Here is a 26,780-nt window from a genome sequence, read left to right as displayed (position 1 = left end):
ATTTAAAAAACTCTGCAATAGCCAACAAACCAATATTTAAGAATTTGCCACGGTTAATATTTTGATTTTGATCTGTGGCCATGTTACAGAAACAAAATGGCATCCAATCTTTTGCCAGAATTTTTACTACAGTAGATTCCGGTTAATTGGTGTTCATCAGGACCAGTATATTTTGCCCCAATTAAGCAGCTTTCATAATTAGCCGAAGTTTCATGGAAATAATTTAAAAGGTATAAAAAAGACAAACTACCCTTTAATTAAGTAACAAATTTTGTGCTTAAATGAAATATGGAACTAATCAGAACACTACCAATGGCACTACAGTATTACAAAACTGTGTATTAGAGGAATTCATCTGGTGTATGAGGTGTCACGGGAGGGGTAGCACCTCTGGTGAAAGCACTTGTCATGTCATGGAGGGGCAACTCACTCACCTTTGGTCCCCAGGAAACACTTAGCTCCAAGTAGCTATTTGTATGCAATATCTGCCACGCCCCAGTATACCAGTTCAAGAGGCCAGCTAAACCAGGTGAAGGTAGTCAGTGGACATCATAACTGGTGAAATAGGGACATGTCAGTCCTAGTATGTGAAGTTAGCAGACTGGGCGGATGAGATGGACAGCGAGATCCAATGGCCAAGAAGGCAGTTCTGCAATGTTTGGTGGACAGCGAAGAGTGTAAGACGCAGAAGTAGTCATGGTTATCCACTGCAACCAAGAAAGACCACTTATACCACTAGACCCAGACTTCAGAGGTCGAGAGAGGAACTGTGCCAGTGCAATAGCTTTTCCCCTATAAAATCTCTCCCACACAGGTTTCACTGTCATTGTCAGATATGACGGACAATTTACAGGCTGATGTGATTGATTAACTGTAAATTAACAAAATTTACAAAATGAACAAATGATGTACAGTTTTCATACAGTGCTTTTGATGATTGCATCCTCCAAATCCTCCGTTTTTATTTTAGTATTCAAGATGATAGTCGATGTCTTCAAATACTTCATTGTTCCTAACTTGAAGTAGTGAAATCGTTACATTTTCACTCTCTGCCATTTCTGGCATCTCCAAGTCTGAATGCTTGAAACCACCATGAGCAAAACGATCTAAAATGCCTTACTGTTTATTTCTAACCACCTATCCTTGACAAAAATCATTGCTTTTTGAAAACAAACACATGTGACTGATGCTATTTAAAAAATGCGTAGAGTCTAAGGGCTACACAGGTTCACATGACTGACCCTAGTTAGAAACTACTCGGCAAGTCTCCTGCCCCAAAAAAGGAGCATAGCGTCTCAAATAAATGAAAGGAATCCTGGTTATTTTCTTAATTAGTTTTTGTTCCTTAAGAGTTGCCCTGAATAAGCAGCTGCCCCAATTAACTGATGGACCAATTAACCAGAATCCACTGTATTTGTTCAGTCTAGAACATAAAGGAAGCAGAGGAAGACTATGTTAATTCTTTATTGTATCCATTTAAAAATCTATCACCAGTGTTTTTTTTAAATAAACGTATCAGAAATATTTTCATCTACATTAATTAATTCTAACCAAGCCACAAATATAATCTAATTTGCATTTTATCATACTTCTTACACAAGTATGAAACAACGTCAGTGTAAATAAATAGAATTTCAATTTGCCTCACAGAACTTCAACTCACTCAATGAAGAAAACATTTCTACCCTGTATCTGTAAAATTCACTAAATCTATCTACAGCATTCTTTTTGTGGACACATCTACCTTGCCACTGTTTTAAATTGAATAAAATTGAATAAAAAAATCAAATCTGAACATTAGTACAATGAAGATATACATCCTAAATATACCTATATTTAAGACTGTCACTTATTCTGGATTTAGCTATTTTTCATGTGATCATCCAGCAATGTTTAATAAAAACCAAAAGCTAGCTAGGTAAACATGAGAATTATTGCTATATGATACGTCTATAACTGCGATTTTTTTCCCCTTACTAAACAGTATGTGCCATAGTGGCTCCCTGGAGGTAGAACAACTTGTACTTTAATGTCTTCTGCCCCAGCCTTTCACCTCATTTCCCAAAAGGCAATTGGAAACTCAATTATTTTTCTAACTAGGCTTTTAACAGGACTTGTGAAATCACTTTGCTTGGGGAAGAAAACAAAAGTCTCTTTCTTACTTGCAAATAGTTTTTTTTTCTACTTGTCAAAGAACAAAATATTATTAGAAATTTGTCACAATTAGGAATTCTTAAGAATTTTTAAAATTCATAATTGATATTATTCGACAAAAAAGGAAAAAATGGATGAATACAAAATAAATTTAGTAACTCCTGAATCACCCCAATATATGCAACTAACAAGTCCCTATTTTCTGTAATTACTTCACTAAATTAGCCATCTGTTTACGTTGTTTGTTTTGTTTGACCTGAAACTATCAACACCACTTTCCAAAAAATGTAAGGAATTATATATACTAACGCTATAACCCATTGAAACACCATAGTATTGATGGTCTGATAAATTATATTACTACACATTGCATAAATTTCTTTCATTTATCGGATAATAAAATCAGATTTTTTGATGGGTGATTAAGTAGCATTTTTAGGACCTCTCTTTTCTGATTAATGTTGCTTAAAATTATTAATATTTGCATGTCATAAATGATGATCATCTATTGAACTGCAAATCATTTTTCCCTATTCAGTTACAGTGGCATGCAAAAGTTTGGGCGCCCCTGGTCAAAATTTCTGTTACTGTGAATAGCTAAGCGAGTAAAAGATGAACTGATTTCCAAAAGGCATAAAGTTAAAGATGACATATTTCTTTAATATTTTAAGCAAGATTACTTTTTTATTTCCATCTTTTACAGTTTCAAAATAACAAAAAAGGAAAAGGGCCCGAAGCAAAAGTTTGGGCACCCTGCATGGTCAGTACTTAGTAACACAGCTTGTAAACGCTTTCTGTAGCCAGCTAAGAGTCTTTCAATTCTTGTTTGTGGGATTTTCACCCATTCTTCCTTGCAAAAGGCTTCTAGCTCTGTGAGATTCTTGGGTCGTCTTGCATGCACTGCTCTTTTGAGGTCAACCCATAGATTTTCGATGATGTTTAGGTCAGGGGACTGTGAGGGCCATGGCAAAACCTGCAGCTTGTGCCTCTTGAGGTAGTCCATTGTGGATTTTGAGGTGTGATTAGGATCATTATCCTGTTGTAGAAGCCATCCTCTTTTCACCTTCAGCTTTTTTACAGACGGTGTGATGTTTGCTTCTAGAATTTGCTGGTATTTAATTGAATTCATTCTTCCCTCTACCAGTGAAACGTTCCTCATGCCACTGGCTGCAACATAAGCCCAAAGCATGATCGATCCACCCCCATGCTTAACAGTTGGAGAGGTGTTCTTTTCATGAAATTCTGCACCCTTTTTTCTCCAAACATACCTTTGCTCATTGCAGCCAAGAAGTTCTATTTTAACTTCATCAGTCCACAGGACTTGTTTCCAAAATACATCAGGTTTGTTTAGATGTTCCTTTGCAAACTTCTGATGCTGAATTTTGTGGTGATTCGCAGGAAAGGTTTTCTTCTGATGGCTCTTCCATGAAAGACATATTTGTGCAGATGTCGCTGCACAGTAGAATAGTGCACCACCACTCCAGAGTCTGCTAAATCTTCCTGAAGGTCTTTTGCAGTCAAACGGGAGTTTTGATTTGCCTTTCTAGCAATCCTACGAGCAGTTCTCTCAGAAAGTTTTCTAAAGGCTACCTGAAAACACTTTGCTATCTTTTTATAGCCTTCTCCTGCTTTGTGTGCATCATTTATTTTAATTTTCAGAGTGCTATGCAGCTGCTTAGAGGAGCCCATGGCTGCTGATTGCTGGGACAAGGTTTGAGGAGTCAGGGTACTTATAAAGCTTTGAAATTTGCATCACCTAGCCTTTCCTAATGATGATTGTGAATAAGCCATAGCCCTAACAAGCTAATTAAGGTCTGAGACCTTGGTAAAAGTTATCTGAGAGCTCAAATCTCTTGGGGTGCCCAAACTTTTGCATGGTGCTCCTTTCCTCTTTTTTTCACTCTAAAATTGTACAAAACAAAAATAAAACACTAATCTTGCTTAAAATGTTGAAGAGAATGTTTCATCTTTAACTTTATGACTTTTGGAGATCAGTTCATCTTCTACTCACTTAACTATTCACAGTAACAGAAATTTTGACCAGGGGTGCCCAAACTTTTGCATGCCACTGTATATCCTGGAAAATGATGGACCAATTTCTTCAAGTTCTGACTCGTTCTCTTTCCACAGAGGCTGACCTTCTAATTGAACATAGAACGGTACAGCACATTACAGGTCCTTCGACTCACAATGTTGTGCTCACCTTTTAACCTATTCTGAGATCACTCTAACCCTTCCCTCACTCATAGCCCTCCATTTTCCTTTCATCCATATTTTCATAAATGTCCCTAAGGTATCTGCCTCTATCCCACCTTTGGTAGTATGTTCCATGCACTCACCACTCTATGTAAAAAAACATACCTCTGACACCCCTCCCCAAAACTTTCCTCAAATTACCTCAAAATTATGCCCCCTCATATTAGTCACTTTATCATGCAAAAAAGTTTCCGGCTATCCACTCTACCATTTATCATTTTGTACACCTCTATCAAGTTGCATCTCATCCTCCTCAACTCTAAAGAGAAAAGCCCTAGCTCACGCGATGGATTCCCACAAGACTGTTCTCCAATCCAGGCAGCGTTCTGGTAAATCTCCTCTGCATCCACTCTAAAGCCTGCTCACCTTCTTGTAATGAGTCAATCAGAACTGAACACAATACTCCAAATGCGATCTAATGAGAGTTTTATACAGCTTAACATTACTTCATGGCTCTTGAACTCAATCCCCCAACTAATGAAGACCAACACACCATATGCCTTCTTAACAACCCTATCAACTTGGACTCCATGATCCCTCTGTTCCCCCACTGCCAAGAATTCTACCATTAACCCTACACTCTGGCTTCAAGTTCAACCATCCAAACTGCATCACTCCACTTTACAGAATTGAACTCCATCTGCCACTTGTCAGAGCAGCTCTGCATCCTATCAATGTCCTGGTGTAACCTACAAAAACCTCTACACTATCCACAACACTACCAACCTTCGTGTCATCTGCAAACTTACTAACCCACCCTTCCACTTCCTTGTCCAAGTCATTTCTAAAAATCACAATGAGCAGAGGTCTCAGATAAGATCACCACTGGCCACAGACCTGCAGACAGAACACATTCCATCTACTACCACCCTCTGCCTTCTGTGGACAAGCCAATTCTGAATCCACACAGCAAGGTTTCCCTGGATCCCATGCCTCCTGATTTTCTGAATGAGCTTACCATTGGGAAGCATGTGAAACACCACACTAAAATCCATTGTTTCAATTTGTTTTGTCATTTCCTCAAAAAATTCAATCAGGATTATGAAGCACGGTCTGCCCTTCATGCTGATATTCCCTAATCCAGTGGTCCCCAACCACTGGCCGCGGACTGGTACCGGGCTGCAAAGCATGTACTACCGGGCCGCGAGGAAACGATATGATTTGGTGATATGAGTCAGCTGCACCTTTCCTCATTCCGTCACGCACTGTTGAGCTTGAACGCACGCGAGGTCATTACCTGCGCGTCATCCATGTCAGCGCAGGAAGGAGATCAACTCCTCCAGCTTGCAAATGACGGCGGGCTGAAAAGTATGTTTGACATAACATCTCTGCTGGCATTCTGGATCAAAGTCAAGGCTAAGTATCCTGAGATAGCCACGAAAGCACTGAAAATGTTGCTTCCATTTCCAACATCATATCTCTGCGAAGCGTAGTTTTCTGCAATGAATGCAACAAAAACTAAATTGCGGAATAGACTGGACATAAGGAACCCCCTTCGAGTATCGCTGTCTCCCATCACCCCTCGATGGGACCGTCTTGTTGCAGGGAAACAAGCCCAGGGCGCCCACTGATACAGCGATCTTGGTGTGTTGCAATGATTTTATATGTTCATACGGGGAAAATATGTGCTGTGTGTTTAATATCCAAACGTTACTTAACATGTTATGATGCTATTGACTTATAAGTTACTTATATAACGATATAACAATTACAGCACGGAACCAGGCCATCTCTGCCTTTCTAGTCCGTGCCAAACGCTACTCTCACCTAGTCCCACCAACCTGCACTCAGCCCATAACGCTCCATTCCTTTCCTGTCCATATACCTATCCAATTTTTCTTTAAATGATAATATCGAACCTGTCTCTACCACTTCTACTGGAAGTTCGTTCAACACTTACTTCAAGCTCCCCTGATAATTGACTTAACACTATATTCATGCGAGTATGCGCTAAGTTTAATATTAAATTCGTTAGATAAATCCTTTTAGAAACAAAATTGAGTGTATTAGCCACTTATCACCTATATTCCGGTCGTGATTAACAACCCTCCCCTGCCTCCCCCGAACAGAATCGACAAAAACGATTTGTAGGGAAAAAAAAAATCGGCACACACACGCATGCGCACACAGGTGCCCACGCAAGGCTTCATGGTCATGGTAGTCTTTCTCGGGGTAAACACAACGTACTTGACTGCTACTCTTGTCCCTTGGCAACCCTACCCCGCCACCCCCCCCACCCCCCACCGGTCAGCCAGTCCTTAAGAATATTGTCAGTATTAAACCGGTCCGCAATGCAAAAAAGGTTGGGGACCCCTGCCCTAATCAAACCATGCTTCTTTGAATGCTCATAAGTCCTGTCTTTAAAAATCCTTCCCAATAGTTTTCCCACCATTGATGCAAGACTCACTGGTCTATAGCTCCCAGAATTATCTGTATTACCTTTCTTGAACAAAGGAATAACATTTGCCACCTGCCAATCTTCGGTTTTAATCTTCTGATAGTTTCCTATTCTTTTTCAGTTCTTATTTCAGATTTCCAACATCTGTAGTTTTCTCTTGTTTTTCAACCAATTCATGCCTGCTGTTCTTCCTGTTAGTTTCTAAATACCAAACTCTATCATTATATTAACAAAAATACAAATACAAACATCTGGATTTTGTTTGACTAGTGATTTTTTTTCTCTGCTGCCACACACAGCTACATAAACTATTTGTCATATTTTTGCAAAATATCAGCAAATTATAACAATGCTGAACAGCTAAACATACACTAAAAATATCTGGAACTTCTTATGCAAATAACAAGCCTCTTTGGTATTTTGTCCAGCTTTTTGTCTTTAAAAGCTGAACATTTTAGGCAGAGTTACAGAAAACAACAGCCAGAACTTTACTCTCTTTTTCTATTGGGACTGCAGTTCAAAAAAACATTTTGAATATTATATGTTCTATTAATGCATTGTATATTGCTAATTGCAACCTTGACAAGCTACTTTCTTATTATACTCACAAGAGATTCAGTCTGCAAAGCTAGAAAGCACACAGTGCCTCAAATTTATTTAATCTTTTGCAGTTTTTTTTGCAAGCCACTACATTCAGTTTCTTTTCAGTCACCTTTTTGGTTCATCTCACTTTAAACTGATCAAAAATAACATTAGTTCTGTAAACCCATCACAATTTACTTTACTCCATGCAGTTAGCCAGTATGACAGCATTTATTGCGCCAGCCTGTCATAGCAACTAAACCTAGTGCTTCTCTAAGTTTTCTACCAAATGGATACTTTCTCTAACTTTCTCTAAGGTGCTTCTCTAAGTTTTCTACAAAATGAATACCTTCACTTGCTTTCACATAATCTTCCACTTGCTCAACCTTTAACTATTCTCTTGGCCTTTTCATATAACCCTGCAACCTTTTTAATTGCTTACCAGCACACACATCTGTAGCCTCAGCCTCCATCTGTCCAAAGTGATACCCTACCCAATCTTGATCATTAAAATAGCTCTTCCGCAATGAGCACCATCAACACCCCATATAGCTAATATATTAAAATCATTTGATCATGCTGCCTAAAGCCTTGAAATAAACTAACAAATATAACTGTAGTCAATTCCATTCATAATTCCTCAAAATGAAAAAGATCCATGCTTGCAAGCACCAAGACTTGAATGACATTCAGGGATAATTGATAAATGGCAAGTAACATTTTTCACACAGCAATCTCCAGTCGTAATCTCCTAATGACATTCATTATCAAACCATATATGCCACAATCAACATGTCAAGGCTCACTCTTTTCTGAAGCACATGGAGAAGCTACATAAACAAACATAAATAAGCAGCTTGCAGTTTTGGAATTCTGTGGTAACTTCTCAACTCCCCTAAAATTCTGTTATCTTTTAAAAAGCAAGATAGATAGCACACCTCACCTTCCCCCAGACTGAGTAACTACAGTTACAACATACAGTACTGTGCAAAATGTACTATATATAGTGCCTAAGACTTTTGCACAGTACTGTATTTGTCAGTGTGGAGCAGAGAGCGAGTTTGTACATCTGGTAGTAGCAAAGGATGTTGGGAATGGCAAGGGTGGAGGGCTGCAGGAGAGGTGTAGGACATGTGGCAAGGAGGGAGTGCCAGGGGTGGGGAGGTGAGTGGCAAAGGTATGACACACCCAGCTCTGAGACACCAGGCAAGGTCATTAGGTTCTAAATAATTAGTTTATTGATCATTACAGAATGTCTTTCTGGTGCTTCCTGCTCCCTCCCCTCACCCTTCCCCTTTTCCTAACCATGATTCTCCTCTCTCTGCCCTCTTCCCTCTCTCTGTCCACAATAGAGACCCATATCAGAATCAGGTTTCTCATCACTCACGTACAAGACTTTTTTTTTTTACAGTACTGTACATACTTCACAAAGAACAAAACAATCTACTTAGCAAACACCGAACTCCAAGCTCTCACTCCACCACCAATGCAAAGTGGTTTCAGCATGATCTAAGAACGGACTGCATATAATTTCCTAGGCAACACACATAAAATACTGGAGGAACTCAGCAGGCCAGGCAGCATCTATAGAAAAGAGTACAGTCGACGTTTCCGGCTGAGATCCTTAAGGAGGACTAGTTTCTCAAAGGCAATTAGGTTAATTACCTTTCAGTACTTCACTGTTAATGTTGTACAGACTGAAAGCTTTTTCAAATTATGCTTCCCCAAACATAACTCTTATGAAATCCTATCCTTTTAAGATTAGAATTTCATACATCTGCTTTTGGAAGATACTATAAGTTGTAAAGGAAAACAATTCAATATTTGCTGACAAATAGCTAAACAAAAATAGAAATCAGAAACCAGTCATCACTCAATATTGCATTTCCCTGTTTCTCTTTGAATTAACCTATCAGAGCCTTTCCATGTTCTTACCAATACACATTTCCCTCACCTTCTGCTTTCCAGACATCTGCGCTTCTGAAATCATAGTTCAGATTTTCCAGTTAAGCTATCATTTGTTATAGGAACAATCCTAAGTACAAACAAGTTAACAATTTTTGATGTATTATCTACAGGTTCCATATTACTTTCCCTTATTACCACATTCCAAATGTAGTTTCTCAACTTTTCTCATTATTCCTGTACCTCTACAATTTCCAAAAGAAATTTCTTCCTGATTTGCTATATACACTATCAGAATTTACGTCTTTTTTTCCCTCCTGCTCTCTTTAGACAATACATTTCACCACTACTTCTGAACGTCTAACTGTTTTGTGTTGCTTTCTCTGTAACATCCCTATCATATTAAGGTAAAGGAACCATTAAGAGGCAGTGATCATAATATGACAGAATTCACCTTGCAGTTTGAGAGGGAGAAGCTAAAGTCAGTTATCAATATTACAAATGGAATAAAGGGAATACAGAGGCATGAGAGAGGAGCTGGCCAAAGTTAATTGAAAGAAGACCCTAGCGGGGTGACGACACACAGCAATGGCTGGAGTTTTGGGAGCAATTCAGAAGGTGAAGGGGAGATGCATCCCAAAGAAGAAGTATACACAAAGGGAGGATGAGGCAACCATGGCTGACAAGGGAAATAGGAGGATTAGGAACCTTTTAAAAACCAACAGAAGGCAAGTGAAAAAAAAAGCAATAAAGAGAGAAATGCTGAAATATGAAGGTAAACTATCCAATAATATAAAAGATTATATCAAGTTTTTTCAGATATATTAAGAGTAAATGACAGGTGAAAATGGATATTGTATTGCTGGAAAGATAGTAATGGGGGGGGACAAAGAAATGGTGGACAAACTTGATAAGGACAATAGATTCTTGTTAATTTGGGGCATTGGTTAATCGGGGCAACCACTTATTTGGGACAGCTCTTCAAGAACAAAAACCTATCGACATAATAGCCGGGATTCCCTTCATTCAGTTGGGACATTATGCCACTTAACTGGGACAAGAGACTGTCGCTGATCAGTTTCTAACTAGCATCAGTCATATGCCTTGTGTGATGCTACACCATACTTAGAGCAAGCAGTTTTTAAATAGCATTGATTGAGTGTATTTGTGTTCAAAAAGCAGTGATTTTTGTCACCGATGGTTGGTGAGAAATAAGTAAGACAATTCAGAACAGTTTTGCTCACTGCGGTTTCAAGCGCTCAGCCTTGGAGAAACTCCAGAAATGGCCAGCAGTGAATATGAAGCAATTTCACTACTTCAGCAAGTTAGGAACTATGAAGAATTTGAAGGTATCGACAGTCACCTTGAATGTTACAATTAGAATAAAGATTTGGTGGATGTAATTGCTGAAAACATTGTATGAAGTCAGTTCATTATCTGCACTGATTTTAATCATTTACAGTCAATCAAAAGAACATGACAGCATATTATTGATGAATATTAAGAACTGATACACAGTGTTATAGTACTGTGGTAGTATTTGTAGCGTTCTAATTTGTTCTGCATTTTCTTTAATACATAATTTGTTACTCAGTTAAACAGTAGTTTGTCTTTTTCATGTACTTTTCTAACTACTTCCATGAAACTTTGGCTAATAGGAGCAGCTGTTCATTTGGCCCAAAATGTATTGGTCTCAATGTGCCCCAATTAACCAGAATCCACTGTATTTTGTGTCAGTCTTCAATGTGGAGGAAACCAGTAGTATGCTAGAAATTCCAGAGTGCCGGGAGGCAGAAGTGAGTGTAACTCCTGTAACTAAAGAGAAGCTGCTTGCGAAGCTGAAAGGTCTAAAGGTAGAAAAATCAACTGGACAAGATGGACTACATCCCAGTGTTCTGAAACAGGTAGCTAAAGAGATTGTGATGGCAATAGTAATGATCTTTCAAGTATCACTCGATTGTTGAAATTACTTTTTAAAAAGGGAGGGAAACAAAAGAAAGGAAATTATAGGCTAGTTAGCCTATAATTCAGTGGTTGAGAAGATGTTGGAGTCCATTATTAGGGATGAAGTTTCACGGCATTTGGAGGTACATGATAAAATAGGCTGAAGTCAGCATTGTTTCCTTAAGGGGAAATGATGCCTGACAAATCTGTTGGAATTCTTTGAAGAAATAACAGGCAGGATAGACAAAGGAAAGATGTTTCTTACTTGAATTTTCAGAAGGCCTTTGACAAGGCTGCTACATGAGATAAGAGCCCATGGTATTAAGGGAAAGATACTAGCATTGGTTGGCTGGCAAGATGCAAAGAGTGGGAATAAAGAGGGCCTTTTCTGGTTGACTGCTGGTAACTAGTGGTATTCCACAGGGATTGGTGTTGGGACCGCTTCTTTTCACGTTATACATCAATGATTTGGATGACAGAATTGATGGCTTTGTGGCATTTGCAGATGATACTAAGATAGGGAAAGAGGCAGTTTGCGTTTATGGAGCAGTGAGTCTGCAGAAGGGAAGGCTGATTTATACTTCTGCGTCAAATGGACGCTGTAACCTACACAAGTGGCCTATGCGCATTGTGAGCATTTATACTTGTGCGTTGGTGTGTCTGCGTCGCTCTGCAACTTGTGCACGTCACGCATGCGCACACACCTGCCCGTGCAAGGCTTCATGGTCATGGTAGTCTTTCTCGGGGTAAACAAGTTTAAAGCAAGCGTCTTTTTTCGTAAAAGCGAAATGTGTCCTCCATAATTTCAGAGGTCTGTAAAGCTTTATGGAAAGCATTGAAGCCAGGTTCCTTCCCTGCCCTTCAGTCGCCCAATGGGAAGCTATTGCAGCGTAGGAGGAAATGCGATGCTACCAAGTGGACCGATCACAGTTGTTGCAGTCTGCGTTGCCGCGACGCATAGTTACATTTTGGGAGAGGTGCGCGTCAGGCTACGGTGTAGGGATCCGCGTAGGCTCTGCATAGGGTTCACAGCGACGCCACACCTACGGCGTTGATTTGACGCAGAAGTATAAATCAGCCTTTAGAAAGATAAGGCAAATGGGCAAAGAAGCAGCAAATGGATATAGTGTAGAGAAGTACTTTGGTTGGAAGGAATAAAGGCGTAGACTATCTTCTAAATGGAGAGAAAATTCAGAAAACTTGGGAGTCCTTGTGCCTGATTCTCTAAAGGTTAACTTGCAAATTAAGTCAGTGGTATGGAGGCAAATGGAATGTTTGCATTCATTTCAAGAGGACTCGAATATAAATGAACTGCACCCGAGAATTCTGAAAGAGGTAGCATTAGAGATTGTGGTGGCATTAGAAATGATCTTTCAAAAATCATTGGACTCTGGCATGGTGCCAGAGGACTGGAAAATTGCAAATGTCACTCAACTCTTTAAGAAAGGGCAGTAAAAAGGAAATTATAGACCAGTTAGCCTGACCTCAGTGGATGGGAAGATGTTAGAGTCAATTGTTAAGGATTTGGTGATAGAGTACTTGGTGACACAAGACAAGATAGTACAAAGTCAGCATGGTTTCCTTCAGGGAAAATCCTGCCCTACGAACCTGTTGGAATTCTTTGATGAGATAACAAGTAGGATAGATAAAGAGGATGTAGTGGATGTCGTATATTTGGACTCTCAGAAGGCCTTTGACAAGGTGCTACACATGAGCCTGCTTACCAAGTGAAGAGCCCATGGTACTACAGGAAAGTTCCGAACATGGTTAGAGCATTGGCTGATTGGTAGCAGGCAGCAAGTGGGAATAAAAGGATCCTTTTCTGGTAGGCTGCCAATGACTAGTGGTGTTCCACAGGGGTCAGTGTTGGGACCACTTCTTTTTATGTTGTATATAAATGATTTAGATGATGAAATAGATGGCTTTGTTGCCAAGTCTGCAGATGAAATGAAGATTAGTGGAGGGGTAGGTAGTGTTGAGGAAACAGGTAAGATGCAAAAGGACTTAGACAGATTAAGAGAATTGGCATGAAAATGGCAAATACAATGCTAGAAAATCCATGGTCATGCCCTTCAGTAGTAGAAATAAATGTGCAGACTATTTTCTAAACGGGGAGAAAATCCAAAAATCTGACATAGAAAGGGACTTGGAAGTCCTTGTGCAGAACACCGTAAAGGTTTACTTGCAGGTTGAGTCAGTGGTGAGGAAGGCCAATGCCATGTTAGCATTCATTTCATGAGGTCTAGAATACAAGAGCAAGGACGTGATACTGAAACTTTATAAGGCACTGGTGAGGCCTCACCTTGAGTATTGTGAACAGTTTTGGGCCCTTCATCTTAGAAAAGATGTGCTAACATTGGAGAGGGTCCAGAGGAAGTTCACAAGGATGATTCCAGGAATGAAAGGGTTATCATACGAGGAACGTTTGATGGCTCTGGGTCTGTTCTCGCTGGAATTCAGAAGGATGAGGGGGAATCTCACTGAAACCTTTCAAATGCTGAAAGGCCCAGACAGAGTAGATGTGGAAAGGATGTTTCCCATGGTGGGAGAGTCTCGGACAAGACGGCACAGCCTCAGGATAGAGGGGCGTCCTTTCAAAACAGAGATGCGGAGAAATTTCTTTAGCAAAGGCTGGTGAGTTTGTGGAATTTGTTGCCACATGCAGCAATGGAGGCCAGGCTGTTGGGTGTATTTAAGGCAGAGATTGATAGGTTCTTGATTGGACGTGGCATCAAAGGTTACAGGGAGAAGGTCGGGAACTGAGGTTGAGGGGGAGGGAAAAAAGGATCAGTCATGATTGAATGGTGGAGCAGACTCGAGGGGTCAGATGGCCTAATTCTGCTCCTATGTCTTAGAAAAGCAAGGATGTAAGGCTGAGGCTTTATAAGTCACTGGTCAGACTGCATTTGGAATACTGTGAGTAAATTCGGGCTCCTTATCTAAGAAAAGATGTACTGGTTTTGGAGAAAGTCCAGAGGAGGTTCACAAGAATGATTCCGGGAATGAAAGGGTTAACATATGAGGATCTCAGGACCCGTACTCACTGGAGTTTAGAAGAATGAGGGCATCTCATTGAAACCTATGGAATATTAAGGCCTCGGTAGAGTGGATGTGGTGAGGGTGTATTCTTTTATTTGTGGGGGGGGGGCTAGAACCAGAGGGCACACTTTCAGAATAGAGGATCATCCCTTGAAAACAGAGATGAGGAACAATTTCTTTAGATGGAGGGTGGTGAATCTGTGAAAAATCATGCCACACATGGCTGTGGAGGCCAAGTCATTGAGTATATTTAAAGTGGAGCTTAATAGATTCTTGATTATTAAGGGCGTCAAAAGTCACAGGGAGAAGGCAAGAAAATGGGGTTGAGAGGGGTGCTGGAAAGATGAAGCAGATTTGATAGGCTAATAGACCTGATTCTGCTCCTATGTCTTATGATCTTATATACTTTTTCTTCACCATGTTCCATTGCACCCTTGCCTTTGTAAAAACCCCACTTTTTTGGGGTGTCACAATCCGGCTTAAGTTTATTCAATAAGAGAAATATATGCAAAGAGTAATTCTTCATAGTGCTAAGATTTTTCCGCCTAATTGTGAAATCCAGCAACATTTGTCTATTCCACAACTGTAGCCACCAGTACAATGAAAACACCAATGCAATAAAGCAGTTCAACCAATTCATACAAAGGAATGCCACATTCACTTATACAACAATAATGATAAAGGACAACAGAAGTTACAAATCTCACTTTACTAAATAGAATTACCAAGATCCATTGCTGTTTCCATGAAGCTTTTCTGTCTTGAAGCAAATTCAGCAAGTAATTTCTGTTGTCTCTCGCGGGCTTTCTGCCGTCTGAAAAATAAATCCAACAGATTAAAATAAAACTGTCACTGAGAAAAGTATACAAAAGATATTTTTTTTTCCAATTCCCATCACCATCAGCAAGATTCCACCACCAAACAAATCCAATTCATTTTGCATTATGAAGCTTTCCTTTCCTGTGAAAGCACACCCTGCTCAAGGCACTTTCTCATTCAATTGCAGGAGATGCAAAACCTGTCCTTTTACTTCTTCTGTACACAGTACTAATGTACTCTACTCCACACTGGAGAAATCAAACATAATTCAGTGGATTGCCTTCTCCTTGTTATCCATTCTCAATCTAACCGACATGACTGTAACCCCTGAACTATTACAAGTACAGGAGTTAGATAGATCAGCTGATTGAGTGGTGTCACAACAACAACCTTGCACTTACTGTCAGAAAGACCAAGGGATTGATTGTGGACTTCAGGAAGAGGATGTCATGAGATCATACACCAGTCCTCATTAAGGGATCAATAGTGTAAAGAGTGAACAGTTTAAAGTCCCCGAACATCAGCATCTCTGAAGATCTATCCTGGGCCAGCATATTGATTTAATTAGAGAGAAGGCACGACAATGGCATTTACAGTTTGAGGAGACTTTGTATGTCACCAGAGACTCTCATGTATTTCTACAGATGGACCATGGAGAGCATTCTAACTGGTTGCATCATTGTCTGGTATGGAGGGGCCAGTACACAGGATAGGGAAAAGCTGCAGGATGTAGCAAACTCAGCCAATTCCATCATGGTCACTAGCATACCCAGCATCCAGGACACCTTCAAAAGGCCATGTCTCAAAAAGACAGTGTCTGTCATTAAGGACCCCCATTACCCAGGACATGCCTTCTTCTTATTGCTACCATCGAAGAGGTAATATAGGAGCCTGAAGACACACACCCACACTTTCAGGAACAGCTTCTTCCCAGCCACCATCAGATTTCTGAATGGCCAATGAACCTATGTACACTATCTTACTATTTTCTGCTTTTTTTGCTCTCTTTTTGCAATACTTTTGAAATTTAATTTCTATATATATTTCTTATTACAATTTATAGATTTTTATTATTACGTATTGCAATGGACTGCTGCAAATTTCATGACAAAACAACAAATTTCATGACAAATGCCAGTGATATTAAATTCAGATAATGAGGTCCAATGTAAGCATGAAAAACAGCATGTCATCTTCTATTCTGGGGACCTTGCAGTCTTTCAAGACTCAATATGAAATACTACAAATTCAGGTAACTTGCTTTCTTTTCCTGTGTCAGAAATGGCCAGTCTATCTGTGACATCTGCTTGTTGTGTTAATTTTCTCTCCATTGACACAGGAATATCCTACAGGTCTTCATATTGCAGCTTCTATACTCCTTTGTTTGTATTCCCATTTTCCAACCACCCTCATTCCTTTGTTCCATGTACTCCTCTCGAGATGCCCTGATAATCCATCCAAAAGCTGACCTCATTTACATCTTATCCCATCAACAATCCTGGCCTCACCCAAGAGACATTTCCTCTGACTGATTTATTCCTTCTTCACACAACCCTCCTCTCCTTCCCAGTTCTGAGTCAAGATTATTCAACTGAAAGGTTAATTCTGTTTCTCTTTGGACAGATGATACCTGACCTGCTGAACATATCCATCATTTATTAATGAAAATCAATCATAAAATTAAAATTCAATATTCTTATTCCACACCTCATTACTGCAAGAGGTCGCTAGGTGGTTGAAAAAAAAAAATGAAGTGCCTTTGGAAGAACAGTTTTCCCTTGGTCAGGACATTCCAGAAGTTTCAAAGCTATTTAATAACCTCTAGCATGTGATTGCTACAAAAATGTAGATAAAATTGCCATGCATTTGCACACAAGACCTCACAAATAAGATAAATAATCAGGTTACTTTTATAGTGGTGCTGCTTGAAGTTTGGCAAGGACAAAATGAAAACACCCATACTTCCTTTAATTACCACCAATGCATATTTCAACTCCGTGTGATAGTACAAATACAGTTTTATGCTCCTACAGCTTAGAATTGATACTTTTACCAAAAATGCCCATAAGAGGCCAAGGATGATACCTCACAATTACAGTAGTCTTTAATTTAGTTTACCCACATAGATACCGAACAGGATCTTTCAAGATTCCATGTCAGGTGATAGATAAATGGTTACCAGACAAAGATAAGGGGGTATCATGTCTAAAATTAATATGTTCAGATTCAGCAAAGTGATGAACTACTATCCAGGGTATTTTTCCTTCCCTGATATCTCTAAATAGAAAGGGTGGAATATTAGAAGTTTAAAGAATTAGAACTGTTCTCCAGATTCAGGATGCCCTTTTGCAAATAGGTCAACAATCCCTTTTCAATATTTACCAATTAGTATTATTAGTTTATTTAAAATACAAGGCATTTAAGGGGCATTTAGAAAGGCACATGAACAGGCATGGAATAGTGGGATGCAGATCACGTGCAGACAGATGGAAATAGTTTAGACTGGCATCATGGTTGGTGCAGACAGCGTGGACCAAAGGGCCTGTTTCTGGGTTGTACTATTCTATATTCTTAAGCTTCATTTCCCACATACCAATTAACCAGAGTGTAGATCAGAAAAGCTTGCCTAAATGCAATTGGTACATTCTAATTTTGAGACATTCAACCATTTTTTTTAGTATTTTCTTAGTAGACTCTTTTTATACATTAAATCAGCAGGTATATGCAGTTAATGATAGTCACATATTTATTATATCAAAAGGGTGATAACATCTCTTGCTCATTAGCTACCACTTTAAACAATGGGTCAATATTTTGTTATAAAAAGGTTTTTGAGTTTGTACAACTATCTGTAATTCACTCTTCAGCAACATATTCCAAAACAGGAATTTCTACCACCTTCAAAGGACAATAACAACAGCCACCCAAAAACAACTGCATTCCCCTCCAAGTCACCTGTCATTCTTTCATCACTGGATCTAAATACAAGAGTCCCTAATCCACTGCTGTTTGGAAACTTTCATCATTGACTAAAGTAGTCAATTCTCAAAAGCAATTAGGAATAGGCAATAAATGACAACAATGCCCACATTCCATAAATTTAAAAAAGGAAATGTCATTGGATTATTACTCTGACCTACCATCTAACATCTGCATTCTATCATATTTTAGTACTATGGATGCATTTTCATATTCTAAACCAAAATACTTAGTCTATAAAATAGGAATATTCATTTCATCCATAACAGACATGACCTACTAGTCATAAAAGATGACTCTCTAATTGATACTTGAACAAATAAATAATCAGTCTCTGTTTTTGAGAGGTTCCTGCAATCTGATAAAAATGTTATACCAAGGTCTTGACCTTCTTAAGAATCCAAAAAAATGATGGCAACCTATTTTTAAGAAAAAGTAAAATCTGACTCATAAATTATACTGCAGTTTTGAAGTTGTTCAGCCTAATTTAATAATGCTACTTATTAACCATTGGGAAGAACTTCTGGCAAATAATGAAAATGTACTTTTTTTGATCAAACAATTTCAGTTCCCAATCATTTCACTTAGACTAGTTCAAAAGCATACCACATACTGATAAATAAGCTTAAATAAGTGTTAAACTTCTTTATGAAATTTCAAACTAAATTATTAATTCATGCATCCTAAGTAACTTTTTCATACAAAAAGATAACCAAGATGGCATATACTAAGATGACCAAATTTATTATCACATGAACTTCCTGTTGTTCTCTCATTACAGCCTCCCACACCTCCTAAAGAGAAGTCATTCCTCTCACCCCGACAAACAGAATTTAACAAGACCATATTAACCCAAGTATCCAATCCCAACCAGATTATGCCCATTTCCTCCTTCTCCCCAAATTTTATTTTTTTTTCCTTTACTTGTCTTTTTCTCTTCAACATGTGATTTCACTCAACAGATACACAATCTCTTTTGTTTACCCTTCAGACCCAGAATCAGTTTAATATCACCAACATATGTCGAGAAATTTGTTAACTTTGTGGCAGGAGTACAATGCAATACACGATATAGGAAAAAACTGAAATACAGTACATATATATTCATATGTATATCAAATAGTTGAATTAAGATAAGTAGTGCAAAAACAGAAAATAAAAAAAAGTAGTGAGGGACTGTTCATGGGTTCATTTAGAAATCAGAGGGGAAGAAGCTGTGCTCCTGAATCAATGGGTGTGTACCTTCAGGCTTCTGTACCTCCTTCCTGATGGTAACGAAGAGTACAGGGCAAGCCCTGGGTGATGGGGGAACTTAATAATGCTCTGCTCCTTGAAGACATCTTGAATACTACAGAGACTGGTACCTATGATGGATATGACTAATTTTACAACTCTCTGCAGCTTATTTAATCTTGTGCAGTAGCACCACCACCCCCCACTCCCCACCAAGACGGTGATGCAGCCAGTCGTAATGCTCTCCATGGTACATCTGTAGAAATTTACGAGTACTTTAGGTGACAGACCAGATCTCAAACTCCTGATGAAATAAAGCCACTGTCTTTCCTTCTTCATAGCTGCATCGATATGCTGGGACCAGGTTAGCTCCTCAGAGATACTGACACCCAGGAACCGGAAATTTCTCACTCTCTCCACTTCTGTTCCCTATATAAGGAATGGTTTGCGTTCTCTCATCTTACCCTTCCTGAAGTCCACAATCAGCTCTTTGGTTTTATCGACGTTAAGGGCAAGGTTGTTGTTGCAACACAACTCAACTAGCTGGTATATCTTGCTCCAGTACCCCCTCTCGTCTCCATCTGAGATTCTGCCAACAATGGTTGTATAGATGGCATTTCAGCTATGCTTGGCCACACAGTCATGGGTACAGAGAGAGTAGAGCAGTGGGCTAAGCACACATCCCAGTGTTGATTGTCAGCGAGGTGGAGATGTTATCACCAATCCGCACAGATTGTGGTCTTCCGATTAGGAAGTTGAGGATCCAGTTGCAGAGAGAGGTATTGCACCTTTTTGATTAGGACGGTAGGAATGATGGTGTTATACTTTGAGCTATAGTCAATGAATAGCACCCTGACATAGGTATTTGTATCATCTACATAATCCAACGTTGCATGGAGCACCATCGTGTTCATATCCACCATAGACCTATTGTGGCGATAGGCAAATTGCAGTGGCAGGAGTAGATTCTAGCCATGATCAAGCTTTCAAAGCATTTTATCACTACAGATGTAAGTAATACTGGTTGATAGTTGTTAAGGCAGCTCACACTGTCCTTCTTGAGCACTGGTATAATTGTTGCCAGTATATAAATGCTCCAATATGTTGACTTTATACATTTGAAGGAATGTGGCACATGGAAATGCAATTATAGTAGAACTTTGTTCTGAGAGACATTAATTGCATGACTTATAGCACACACATCCCCGGCAAGGAAGTGGGCACCAAAACAAAAACCAGCCATCAAGCAACTCATTCATTAATACACCACAGGTACAACCAGCTAAGTTTGATCACTAAAAAGCCAACCGTAGGGGAGGAAACAATAGGATGGAGGGCAGTTTATATACTAACAGATAATGTTTGCTAATTTAATTAGCCACTATTATGCATCTGGCAGCAACCACTTGGAGGACATTTCCCCAAACTCAGAATTATGGGTTATACGGTACATGCTAGTCAACTGTATTGTGAAAAAAGCAATTTTAGCAAAAAATTTGAAAGAAAGAGCTGCATCAGGGATATTGAAATCTTGAAATCCTCAAAAACAAAACCTCAGCCAGAATAATTTCTGAATGTAGTAAATGCCTTCAGCAACCTGAAATCAAGATCATTCAAGTGAAACAATGTATTAGTCTAAGCTTTTTATTGATTTTTATTTGTTGGATCAGTGGTAACAAAGATGATCTGGTCAATAATCAGATAAAGAATGTATGATTAGAAACATGTCTAATATACTATAACATTTGGCAGATAAATTCCAGAAAAAAAAACTGAATTAACCTTCACTTCCTGCAGCTGGGTTTCTTCACAGCTCAGGGCATTTCTGACCTAAACTTATTCCTAACGTATATGGAGATTCCTGAGTATATGATATAAACAGATTCTGACAGATTCCACTCAGCTCAGTAATTTTTCTGACTGCTTAAAGGGTAGACATAGTAAGGCTGCAAGATATCAGCATCAATTTGTCTTTTTCTTTGGTACAGCGCTGGTTGCTGTGGAAACAGTCTATCTTGTGAGAGATGCCACTTGTCTTTGACTAAAGGTCAAAACTGGAAAAAAATGGGTCATCATCACCTACTTATTGCCCTTTCCATTTTCATCACTACTAAATCTAACTTGAAATACACAATGGATTAAACCGAGTCTACATTTGCAACAGTATTCTGCTCAATGTGATTTATCTTAATTTTAGTATCTGCTGCCAATGAATGACAAATGATGAAATTATTCAGAGAGAAAATCTGTAAAATAGAATTGAATGGCAGCTACAGAAACCCAAATCAAAATTCCTTTTTTTTCCTACATACTGTGCAAAATTCAGAATTTTGGTCTTATTACACATAACAACATTGCAACAGCTGTGTTTTTTTTTTAGAAGAAAATGCAAATAGCTTAAAATTAAATCTCTCTTTGAAATCCAATATATTTTTGATGAATTCCAGAAATATTATTGAATCATTTTTTCTAATCCAATTGTTTTAATAGTTTAAGTTACAATAGGAATATAAGAATGCACTATAGCCATGACCATTTAAAATGAGAGGGGCCAAGTATTTTTTTATTTCGGATTTCCAACATTCATCACTTATTTTTTTATATTTTCATCACCACTTAGCAATACATGTCGTATTTGTTTCTTAAAGACATGACATTTAAATTTTAATCAGTTTGTACAACGCAATTTAAGTAGCACTGGTTTTGATTTTGTAAATACTACTGATTAGAATATACATTTAAAATGATAATTATAAAATTTCTTGTAGATGATAGTCAAATCTAGTATATTTCCAATAATGTACGAATTGTTTCTCTACAATACATCATTTCACTTAAATATTTTACATTACCTCTGAATTTTAGTGATTCCACTATACTGGAAAGGTTCAAAATATAAAGTATAATTCTAGTTAAAGCAAAATATTTCAACCCTATTTTTCTTTGGGCTAATTTCAGTCATAGAGTCAGAGTCATTGAGCAATACAGCACAGATAAAGGCCCTTTAGCCCAGCAAGTCCATGCCAACCACAGTGACCACCCAGCTAGCCTCAATTTCCGTCATTTGCTCCCTTATCCTCTAAGCCTATCCCTCCACGTATCTAATCGAAGTGCTTCTTAAAAGACACCATTATACCTACATCAACAACTCCTTCAGGCAGTTCCTTCCACGTGTTCACAACGCTCCGCGTGAAAAAGTTGCCTTTCAAATCTTTCCCCATTCACCCTAAGTTTGTGCCCCCTTGTTTTAGAATCATAGAAAAGTACAGCACAGAACAGAAACAGACTCTACGGCCCACCCAGTCCACACTGAACCATTTAAACTGCCTACTCCCATCAACCTGCACCGGGACCATAGCACTCGATACCCCTACCAAACATGCACCTATGAACTTCTCTTAAACGTTGAAATCGTGCTCACATGCACCACTTGCCCTGGCAGCTTATTCCTCACTCTCCCTTTGGATGAAGAAGTTTCCCCTCAGGTTCCCCTTAAACTTTGCATCTTTCACCCTTAATCCATGACCTGTAGTGGCAGTCCCACCCAACCTCAGTAGAAAAAGACTGCTTGCATTTACCTTATCTATACCCCCCATAACTCTGTATACCGCTATCAAATCTCCTCTCAATTTTCTCTGTTCCAAGGAATAAAGTCCTAACCTATTCAATGTTTCCTTATAACTCAGGTCCTTCAGACCCTGCAACATCCTTGTAAACATCCTTTTAGTCTCCCCTACCTATTATGTATTGCAATGTACTGCTGCCACACAAAAACAAATTTCACAACATATGCCAGTGATAATAAACTTGATTCTGATCCTGAAAAAAAAATGCAAATATGAACTTTAGTTTCCTATTGGCTCTTCATCAAATGCACATATATTGTATATCTGGATAAACATTTACCTTTCTTCTTTATCTAGAGCTTTCTTATCCGAAATACTCTTCTTTGGAGGTGTAGGAGGTGCTACCTTCCTATAAATTTCCTCAATCCTGAACTTGTTTTGCCGACTCCGTGCTGCAGTCTTTATTAAAATTCTTTCAACTGCTGTTGTCCCATCACCATGGATCTGCTGCATTGGGTCCAATCTCGATGTTGATTCTGAATCTTCTAACCAGCATGGATAGTATGAGTTTTGTTTTCCTGAGAGTTTATGATGCAGTTTAATTAGGAGAGAAAGCATACTTTCTCTAACTTCCAAAATGGTTGTGGTGAATTGTGGAGTTGAATTAGGTGCAGTCCACTTTGATGTCTTTGGTCTAACATCTGCATTGTGAATAGTGCTGCTGTTGTTGCGATTTATGATTTCCTGAAATTTTCGTCTACGTTCTGCAACTAAGCTGAAGACCTGAGCTGTATTTGAAGTCTGGAAGAAAAAAATAAATTAAATTCTGATCACAACATAAAATTAAGAGGAGTACACTACGTAACCCTTTCAACCTGCTCCACCATTCATGAAGAACATGACTGATCTTACCTCTACTTTCATGCATTACCCATTTCCCAGATTCCCTCATTTGCAGAAATCGATTAACCTCTGCTTTGAATTGATTTAGTGGCTGAACTCAACCACAGCCCAAGTAGTTGAAAATAATTGTTTTCTTGACAGCCATGCATCCAGAAAGATACTTTCATCAATAAAACTGCAAATGCCTACAAGTACTGAAGCACATGATACTGGTGCAGAATGTTAACTCATGGCTGAGGAAAAAAGCAGTTATGTTAATTTATTGATGGTTATTGATACAAATATTTATAGTAGGGTTAAAGGCAATTTACCGAATTATACATTGCTACATACAAGTACTTTGACACACTGGTTATTCAAAGTCAAGACAAGACAAGACAAAACTTAAACTGCAGTGAAATACCTCTCTGTTGAGAGCAGTGGCCCTTCTTGACCCCTGTCACATAGGAAGAGAGACATGACAAAACTGCAGGCAAAGAACAACTCGCTTCAAAGCAAGATATTCCCAGTAACAGAAATATAAACATACATGCAAGATCCAAATAATTCATTTACCATCTATTAACAAACAATGATAGAGGATTTTGTATTTTATAGGTGATTGGATGACAATGTACTATTAATAGAGAATGCAAATGTGATAACAAAAAAAAATGGAATCTTCTTGAGAACATTCCCTAAGTTCAGAAAAAAACTGAATTGAAAATATTTCCTCTCTGACCCCTGAAATGTAAAATACAATCTGGATTTAAATAAATGCAAATTCTCAGCTTCAATCTTATTTTATATATAAAAACTTCCCCATATGCACAATGCAATACATTTTTTATGATTCATTCATGTTTTGAATGCGTCCAACACTGGCAAAACACCATTATTTCTCATCCTTTCATATCCTTGGAAAGAATATGATAAGCTATCTTCTTGAATGGCTGCAGTCTTTATTGTGAAGGTACCCAATGATGACAAACTGGCAATGCATTTCCAATTCAAGACAGTGTGTGGGAACATGTACTGAAGGTGGTGCTTTTCACCTTTTGGTGGTAGAGGCAGCAGATTTGGGAACAATTTACCACAATATGTTTTGCAAACTCTGCATGCCATACTTACCAGAGGTGAAAGGAATGAATGTATTGTCCTGGATGATGTTGTGGTTCTTAAGGAATGTTGGAGGTTCAATCTTCCAGACTTGAAGAACATCGCATGACAAATCTAATTTGTCCCTTGTGCACAGCAGAAAAACTACCCAACCTCTGAAATTTTCTTGCAGCCACAAAATTTGTGTGGCTGATTAAACTGGGTTTTTCATCGGTGGTGACTCCCCAGGATTTAGAGGCAGGGAGATTTGGTGACAATGTTGCCACTATATGCCAAGTGGTTAGTCACTCTCTTGTTAGTGATGGACAGAGCTTGACACTTTTCTGGAACAAGCACAAATTTAATATCAATTCAAACTTCCAGGTGGTCAAGCATAGCCCCTTTATTTGCTGAAGCATTGTGAATGAAGATAAATGATGTACCTTCATCAGTAAGCATCTTATCATGGAAGAATGGTCACTGACAAAGCAAGTTATGGTAGTTTAGTTTGGGACACTATCCCCAGGAGTTCCTTCAGCCATGGCCTGCAAATGGGAAGATTCATCCCCTCTAATAGCCATAACCATTCAAATTGTGCAAAGCACGACTCCAACCATTAGAATGTTTTTCCTTTAATTCCCCGTTACTACAGTTTTATTTAGCTACCTTGATAATATCTATGGAAAAAAGCAAGCATTCGACACTTTGGGCTGAGACTGTTCATCAGGACTGGAAAAAAAGATGTGAAGACAAAGTGGGGGTAGGGGAGGAAGTCCAAGGTGATAGATGAGGGGAAGAGGAGTGAAGTAAAGAGCTGAGAAGTTGATTGGTGAAAGAGATAAGATACTGGAGAAGGGTGAATCTAATAGGAGAGTGCAGAAGACAATGGAAGAAAGGGAAGTGGGAGGAGCACCAGAGGGAGGTGATGGGCAGGCAAGGAGATAAGATGAGAGAGGGAGGTGGGAATGGGGAACGGTGGGGGTGGGGGGCAATTACTGGAAGTTGGAGAAATCGATGTTTGTGCCATCAGGTTGGAAACTACCCAAATGGAATACAAGGTGTTGCCTACCCAAATGGAATACAAGGCGTTGCCTCTCCAACTTGAGCGTGGCCTCATCACAGCAGTACAGGAGGCCATTGACTGACATGTCAGAATGGGAATGGGAAGTAGAAATGAAATGGGTGGCCACGGGGAGATCCAGTTTTTTCTGGCGGACGGAGCATAGGTGCCTGGCGAAGTGGTCTCCCCATATACGTTTGGCCTCATTGATATACAGGAGACCACACTAGGAGCACCGGATACAACAGATTATCCCAATAGACTTACAGGTGAAATGTCGCCTCACCTGAAAGGACGTTTGCGGTCCTGAATGATAGTGAGGGAGGACGTGTAGGAGCAGATGTGGCACTTGTTCCACTTGCAAGGATAAGTACCAGGAGGAAGATCAGTGGGGAGGTACTGGAGAAGGGAGTCATGTAGGGAGTGACTGCTGCGGAAAGTGGAAGGTGGGGGGAGGGGGAAGATGCGCTTGGTGATGGAATCCTGTGGAGAGACGGCATAAGTTGTGAAGAATTATGTGCTGGACACGGAGGCTGGTGGGGTCGTAGGTGAGGACAAGAGGAACACTATCTCTGCTGGGTTGACAAGGAGACGGGGGCGAGGGTAGACACGCTTGAAGTGGAAGAGATATGGGTGAGGACGATGTTGATGCTGGAGGAAGGAAATCCCCTTTCTTTAAAGGAGGACATCTCATTAGTTCTGAATGAAAAGCCTCATCTTGAGAGCAATACAACAGAGACAGAGGAACTGAGAGAAGGAGATGGCATTTTTACAAGTGACAGGATAGGAAGCAGTATAGTCTAGGTAGCTGTGAGAATTAGTGAGTTTGTAGAAGATATCAATAGATAAACTGTCTCTAGAGATA

General features: G+C 39.2%; 1 protein-coding gene across 4 annotated transcripts in view; it reads right to left on the bottom strand.

Moving 5' to 3' along the window:
- Positions 1-26,780, bottom strand: part of ubr3 (ubiquitin protein ligase E3 component n-recognin 3) — a 230,487-nt gene that overhangs the window by 111,065 nt on the left and 92,642 nt on the right. For 3 of the 4 annotated variants that reach the window (XM_063052208.1, XM_063052206.1, XM_063052210.1), the window contains 3 exons: positions 24,182-24,214; positions 23,216-23,676; positions 15,004-15,092 (listed from right to left, as the gene is read on the bottom strand). In XM_063052208.1, coding sequence (XP_062908278.1) covers positions 15,004-15,092; positions 23,216-23,676; positions 24,182-24,214 — 583 coding nt within the window. The remainder of the gene's footprint in view (positions 1-15,003; positions 15,093-23,215; positions 23,677-24,181; positions 24,215-26,780) is intronic. The other variant, XM_063052207.1, reaches the window with a different exon arrangement.

The sequence above is a fragment of the Mobula hypostoma genome, chromosome 6, assembly GCF_963921235.1.
Source record: "Mobula hypostoma chromosome 6, sMobHyp1.1, whole genome shotgun sequence".
NCBI classification, from domain to species: Eukaryota; Metazoa; Chordata; class Chondrichthyes; order Myliobatiformes; family Myliobatidae; genus Mobula; species Mobula hypostoma.
The sequence above is the reverse complement of the archived record's forward strand: the minus strand, read 5'-3'. Positions and strand labels throughout refer to the sequence as shown.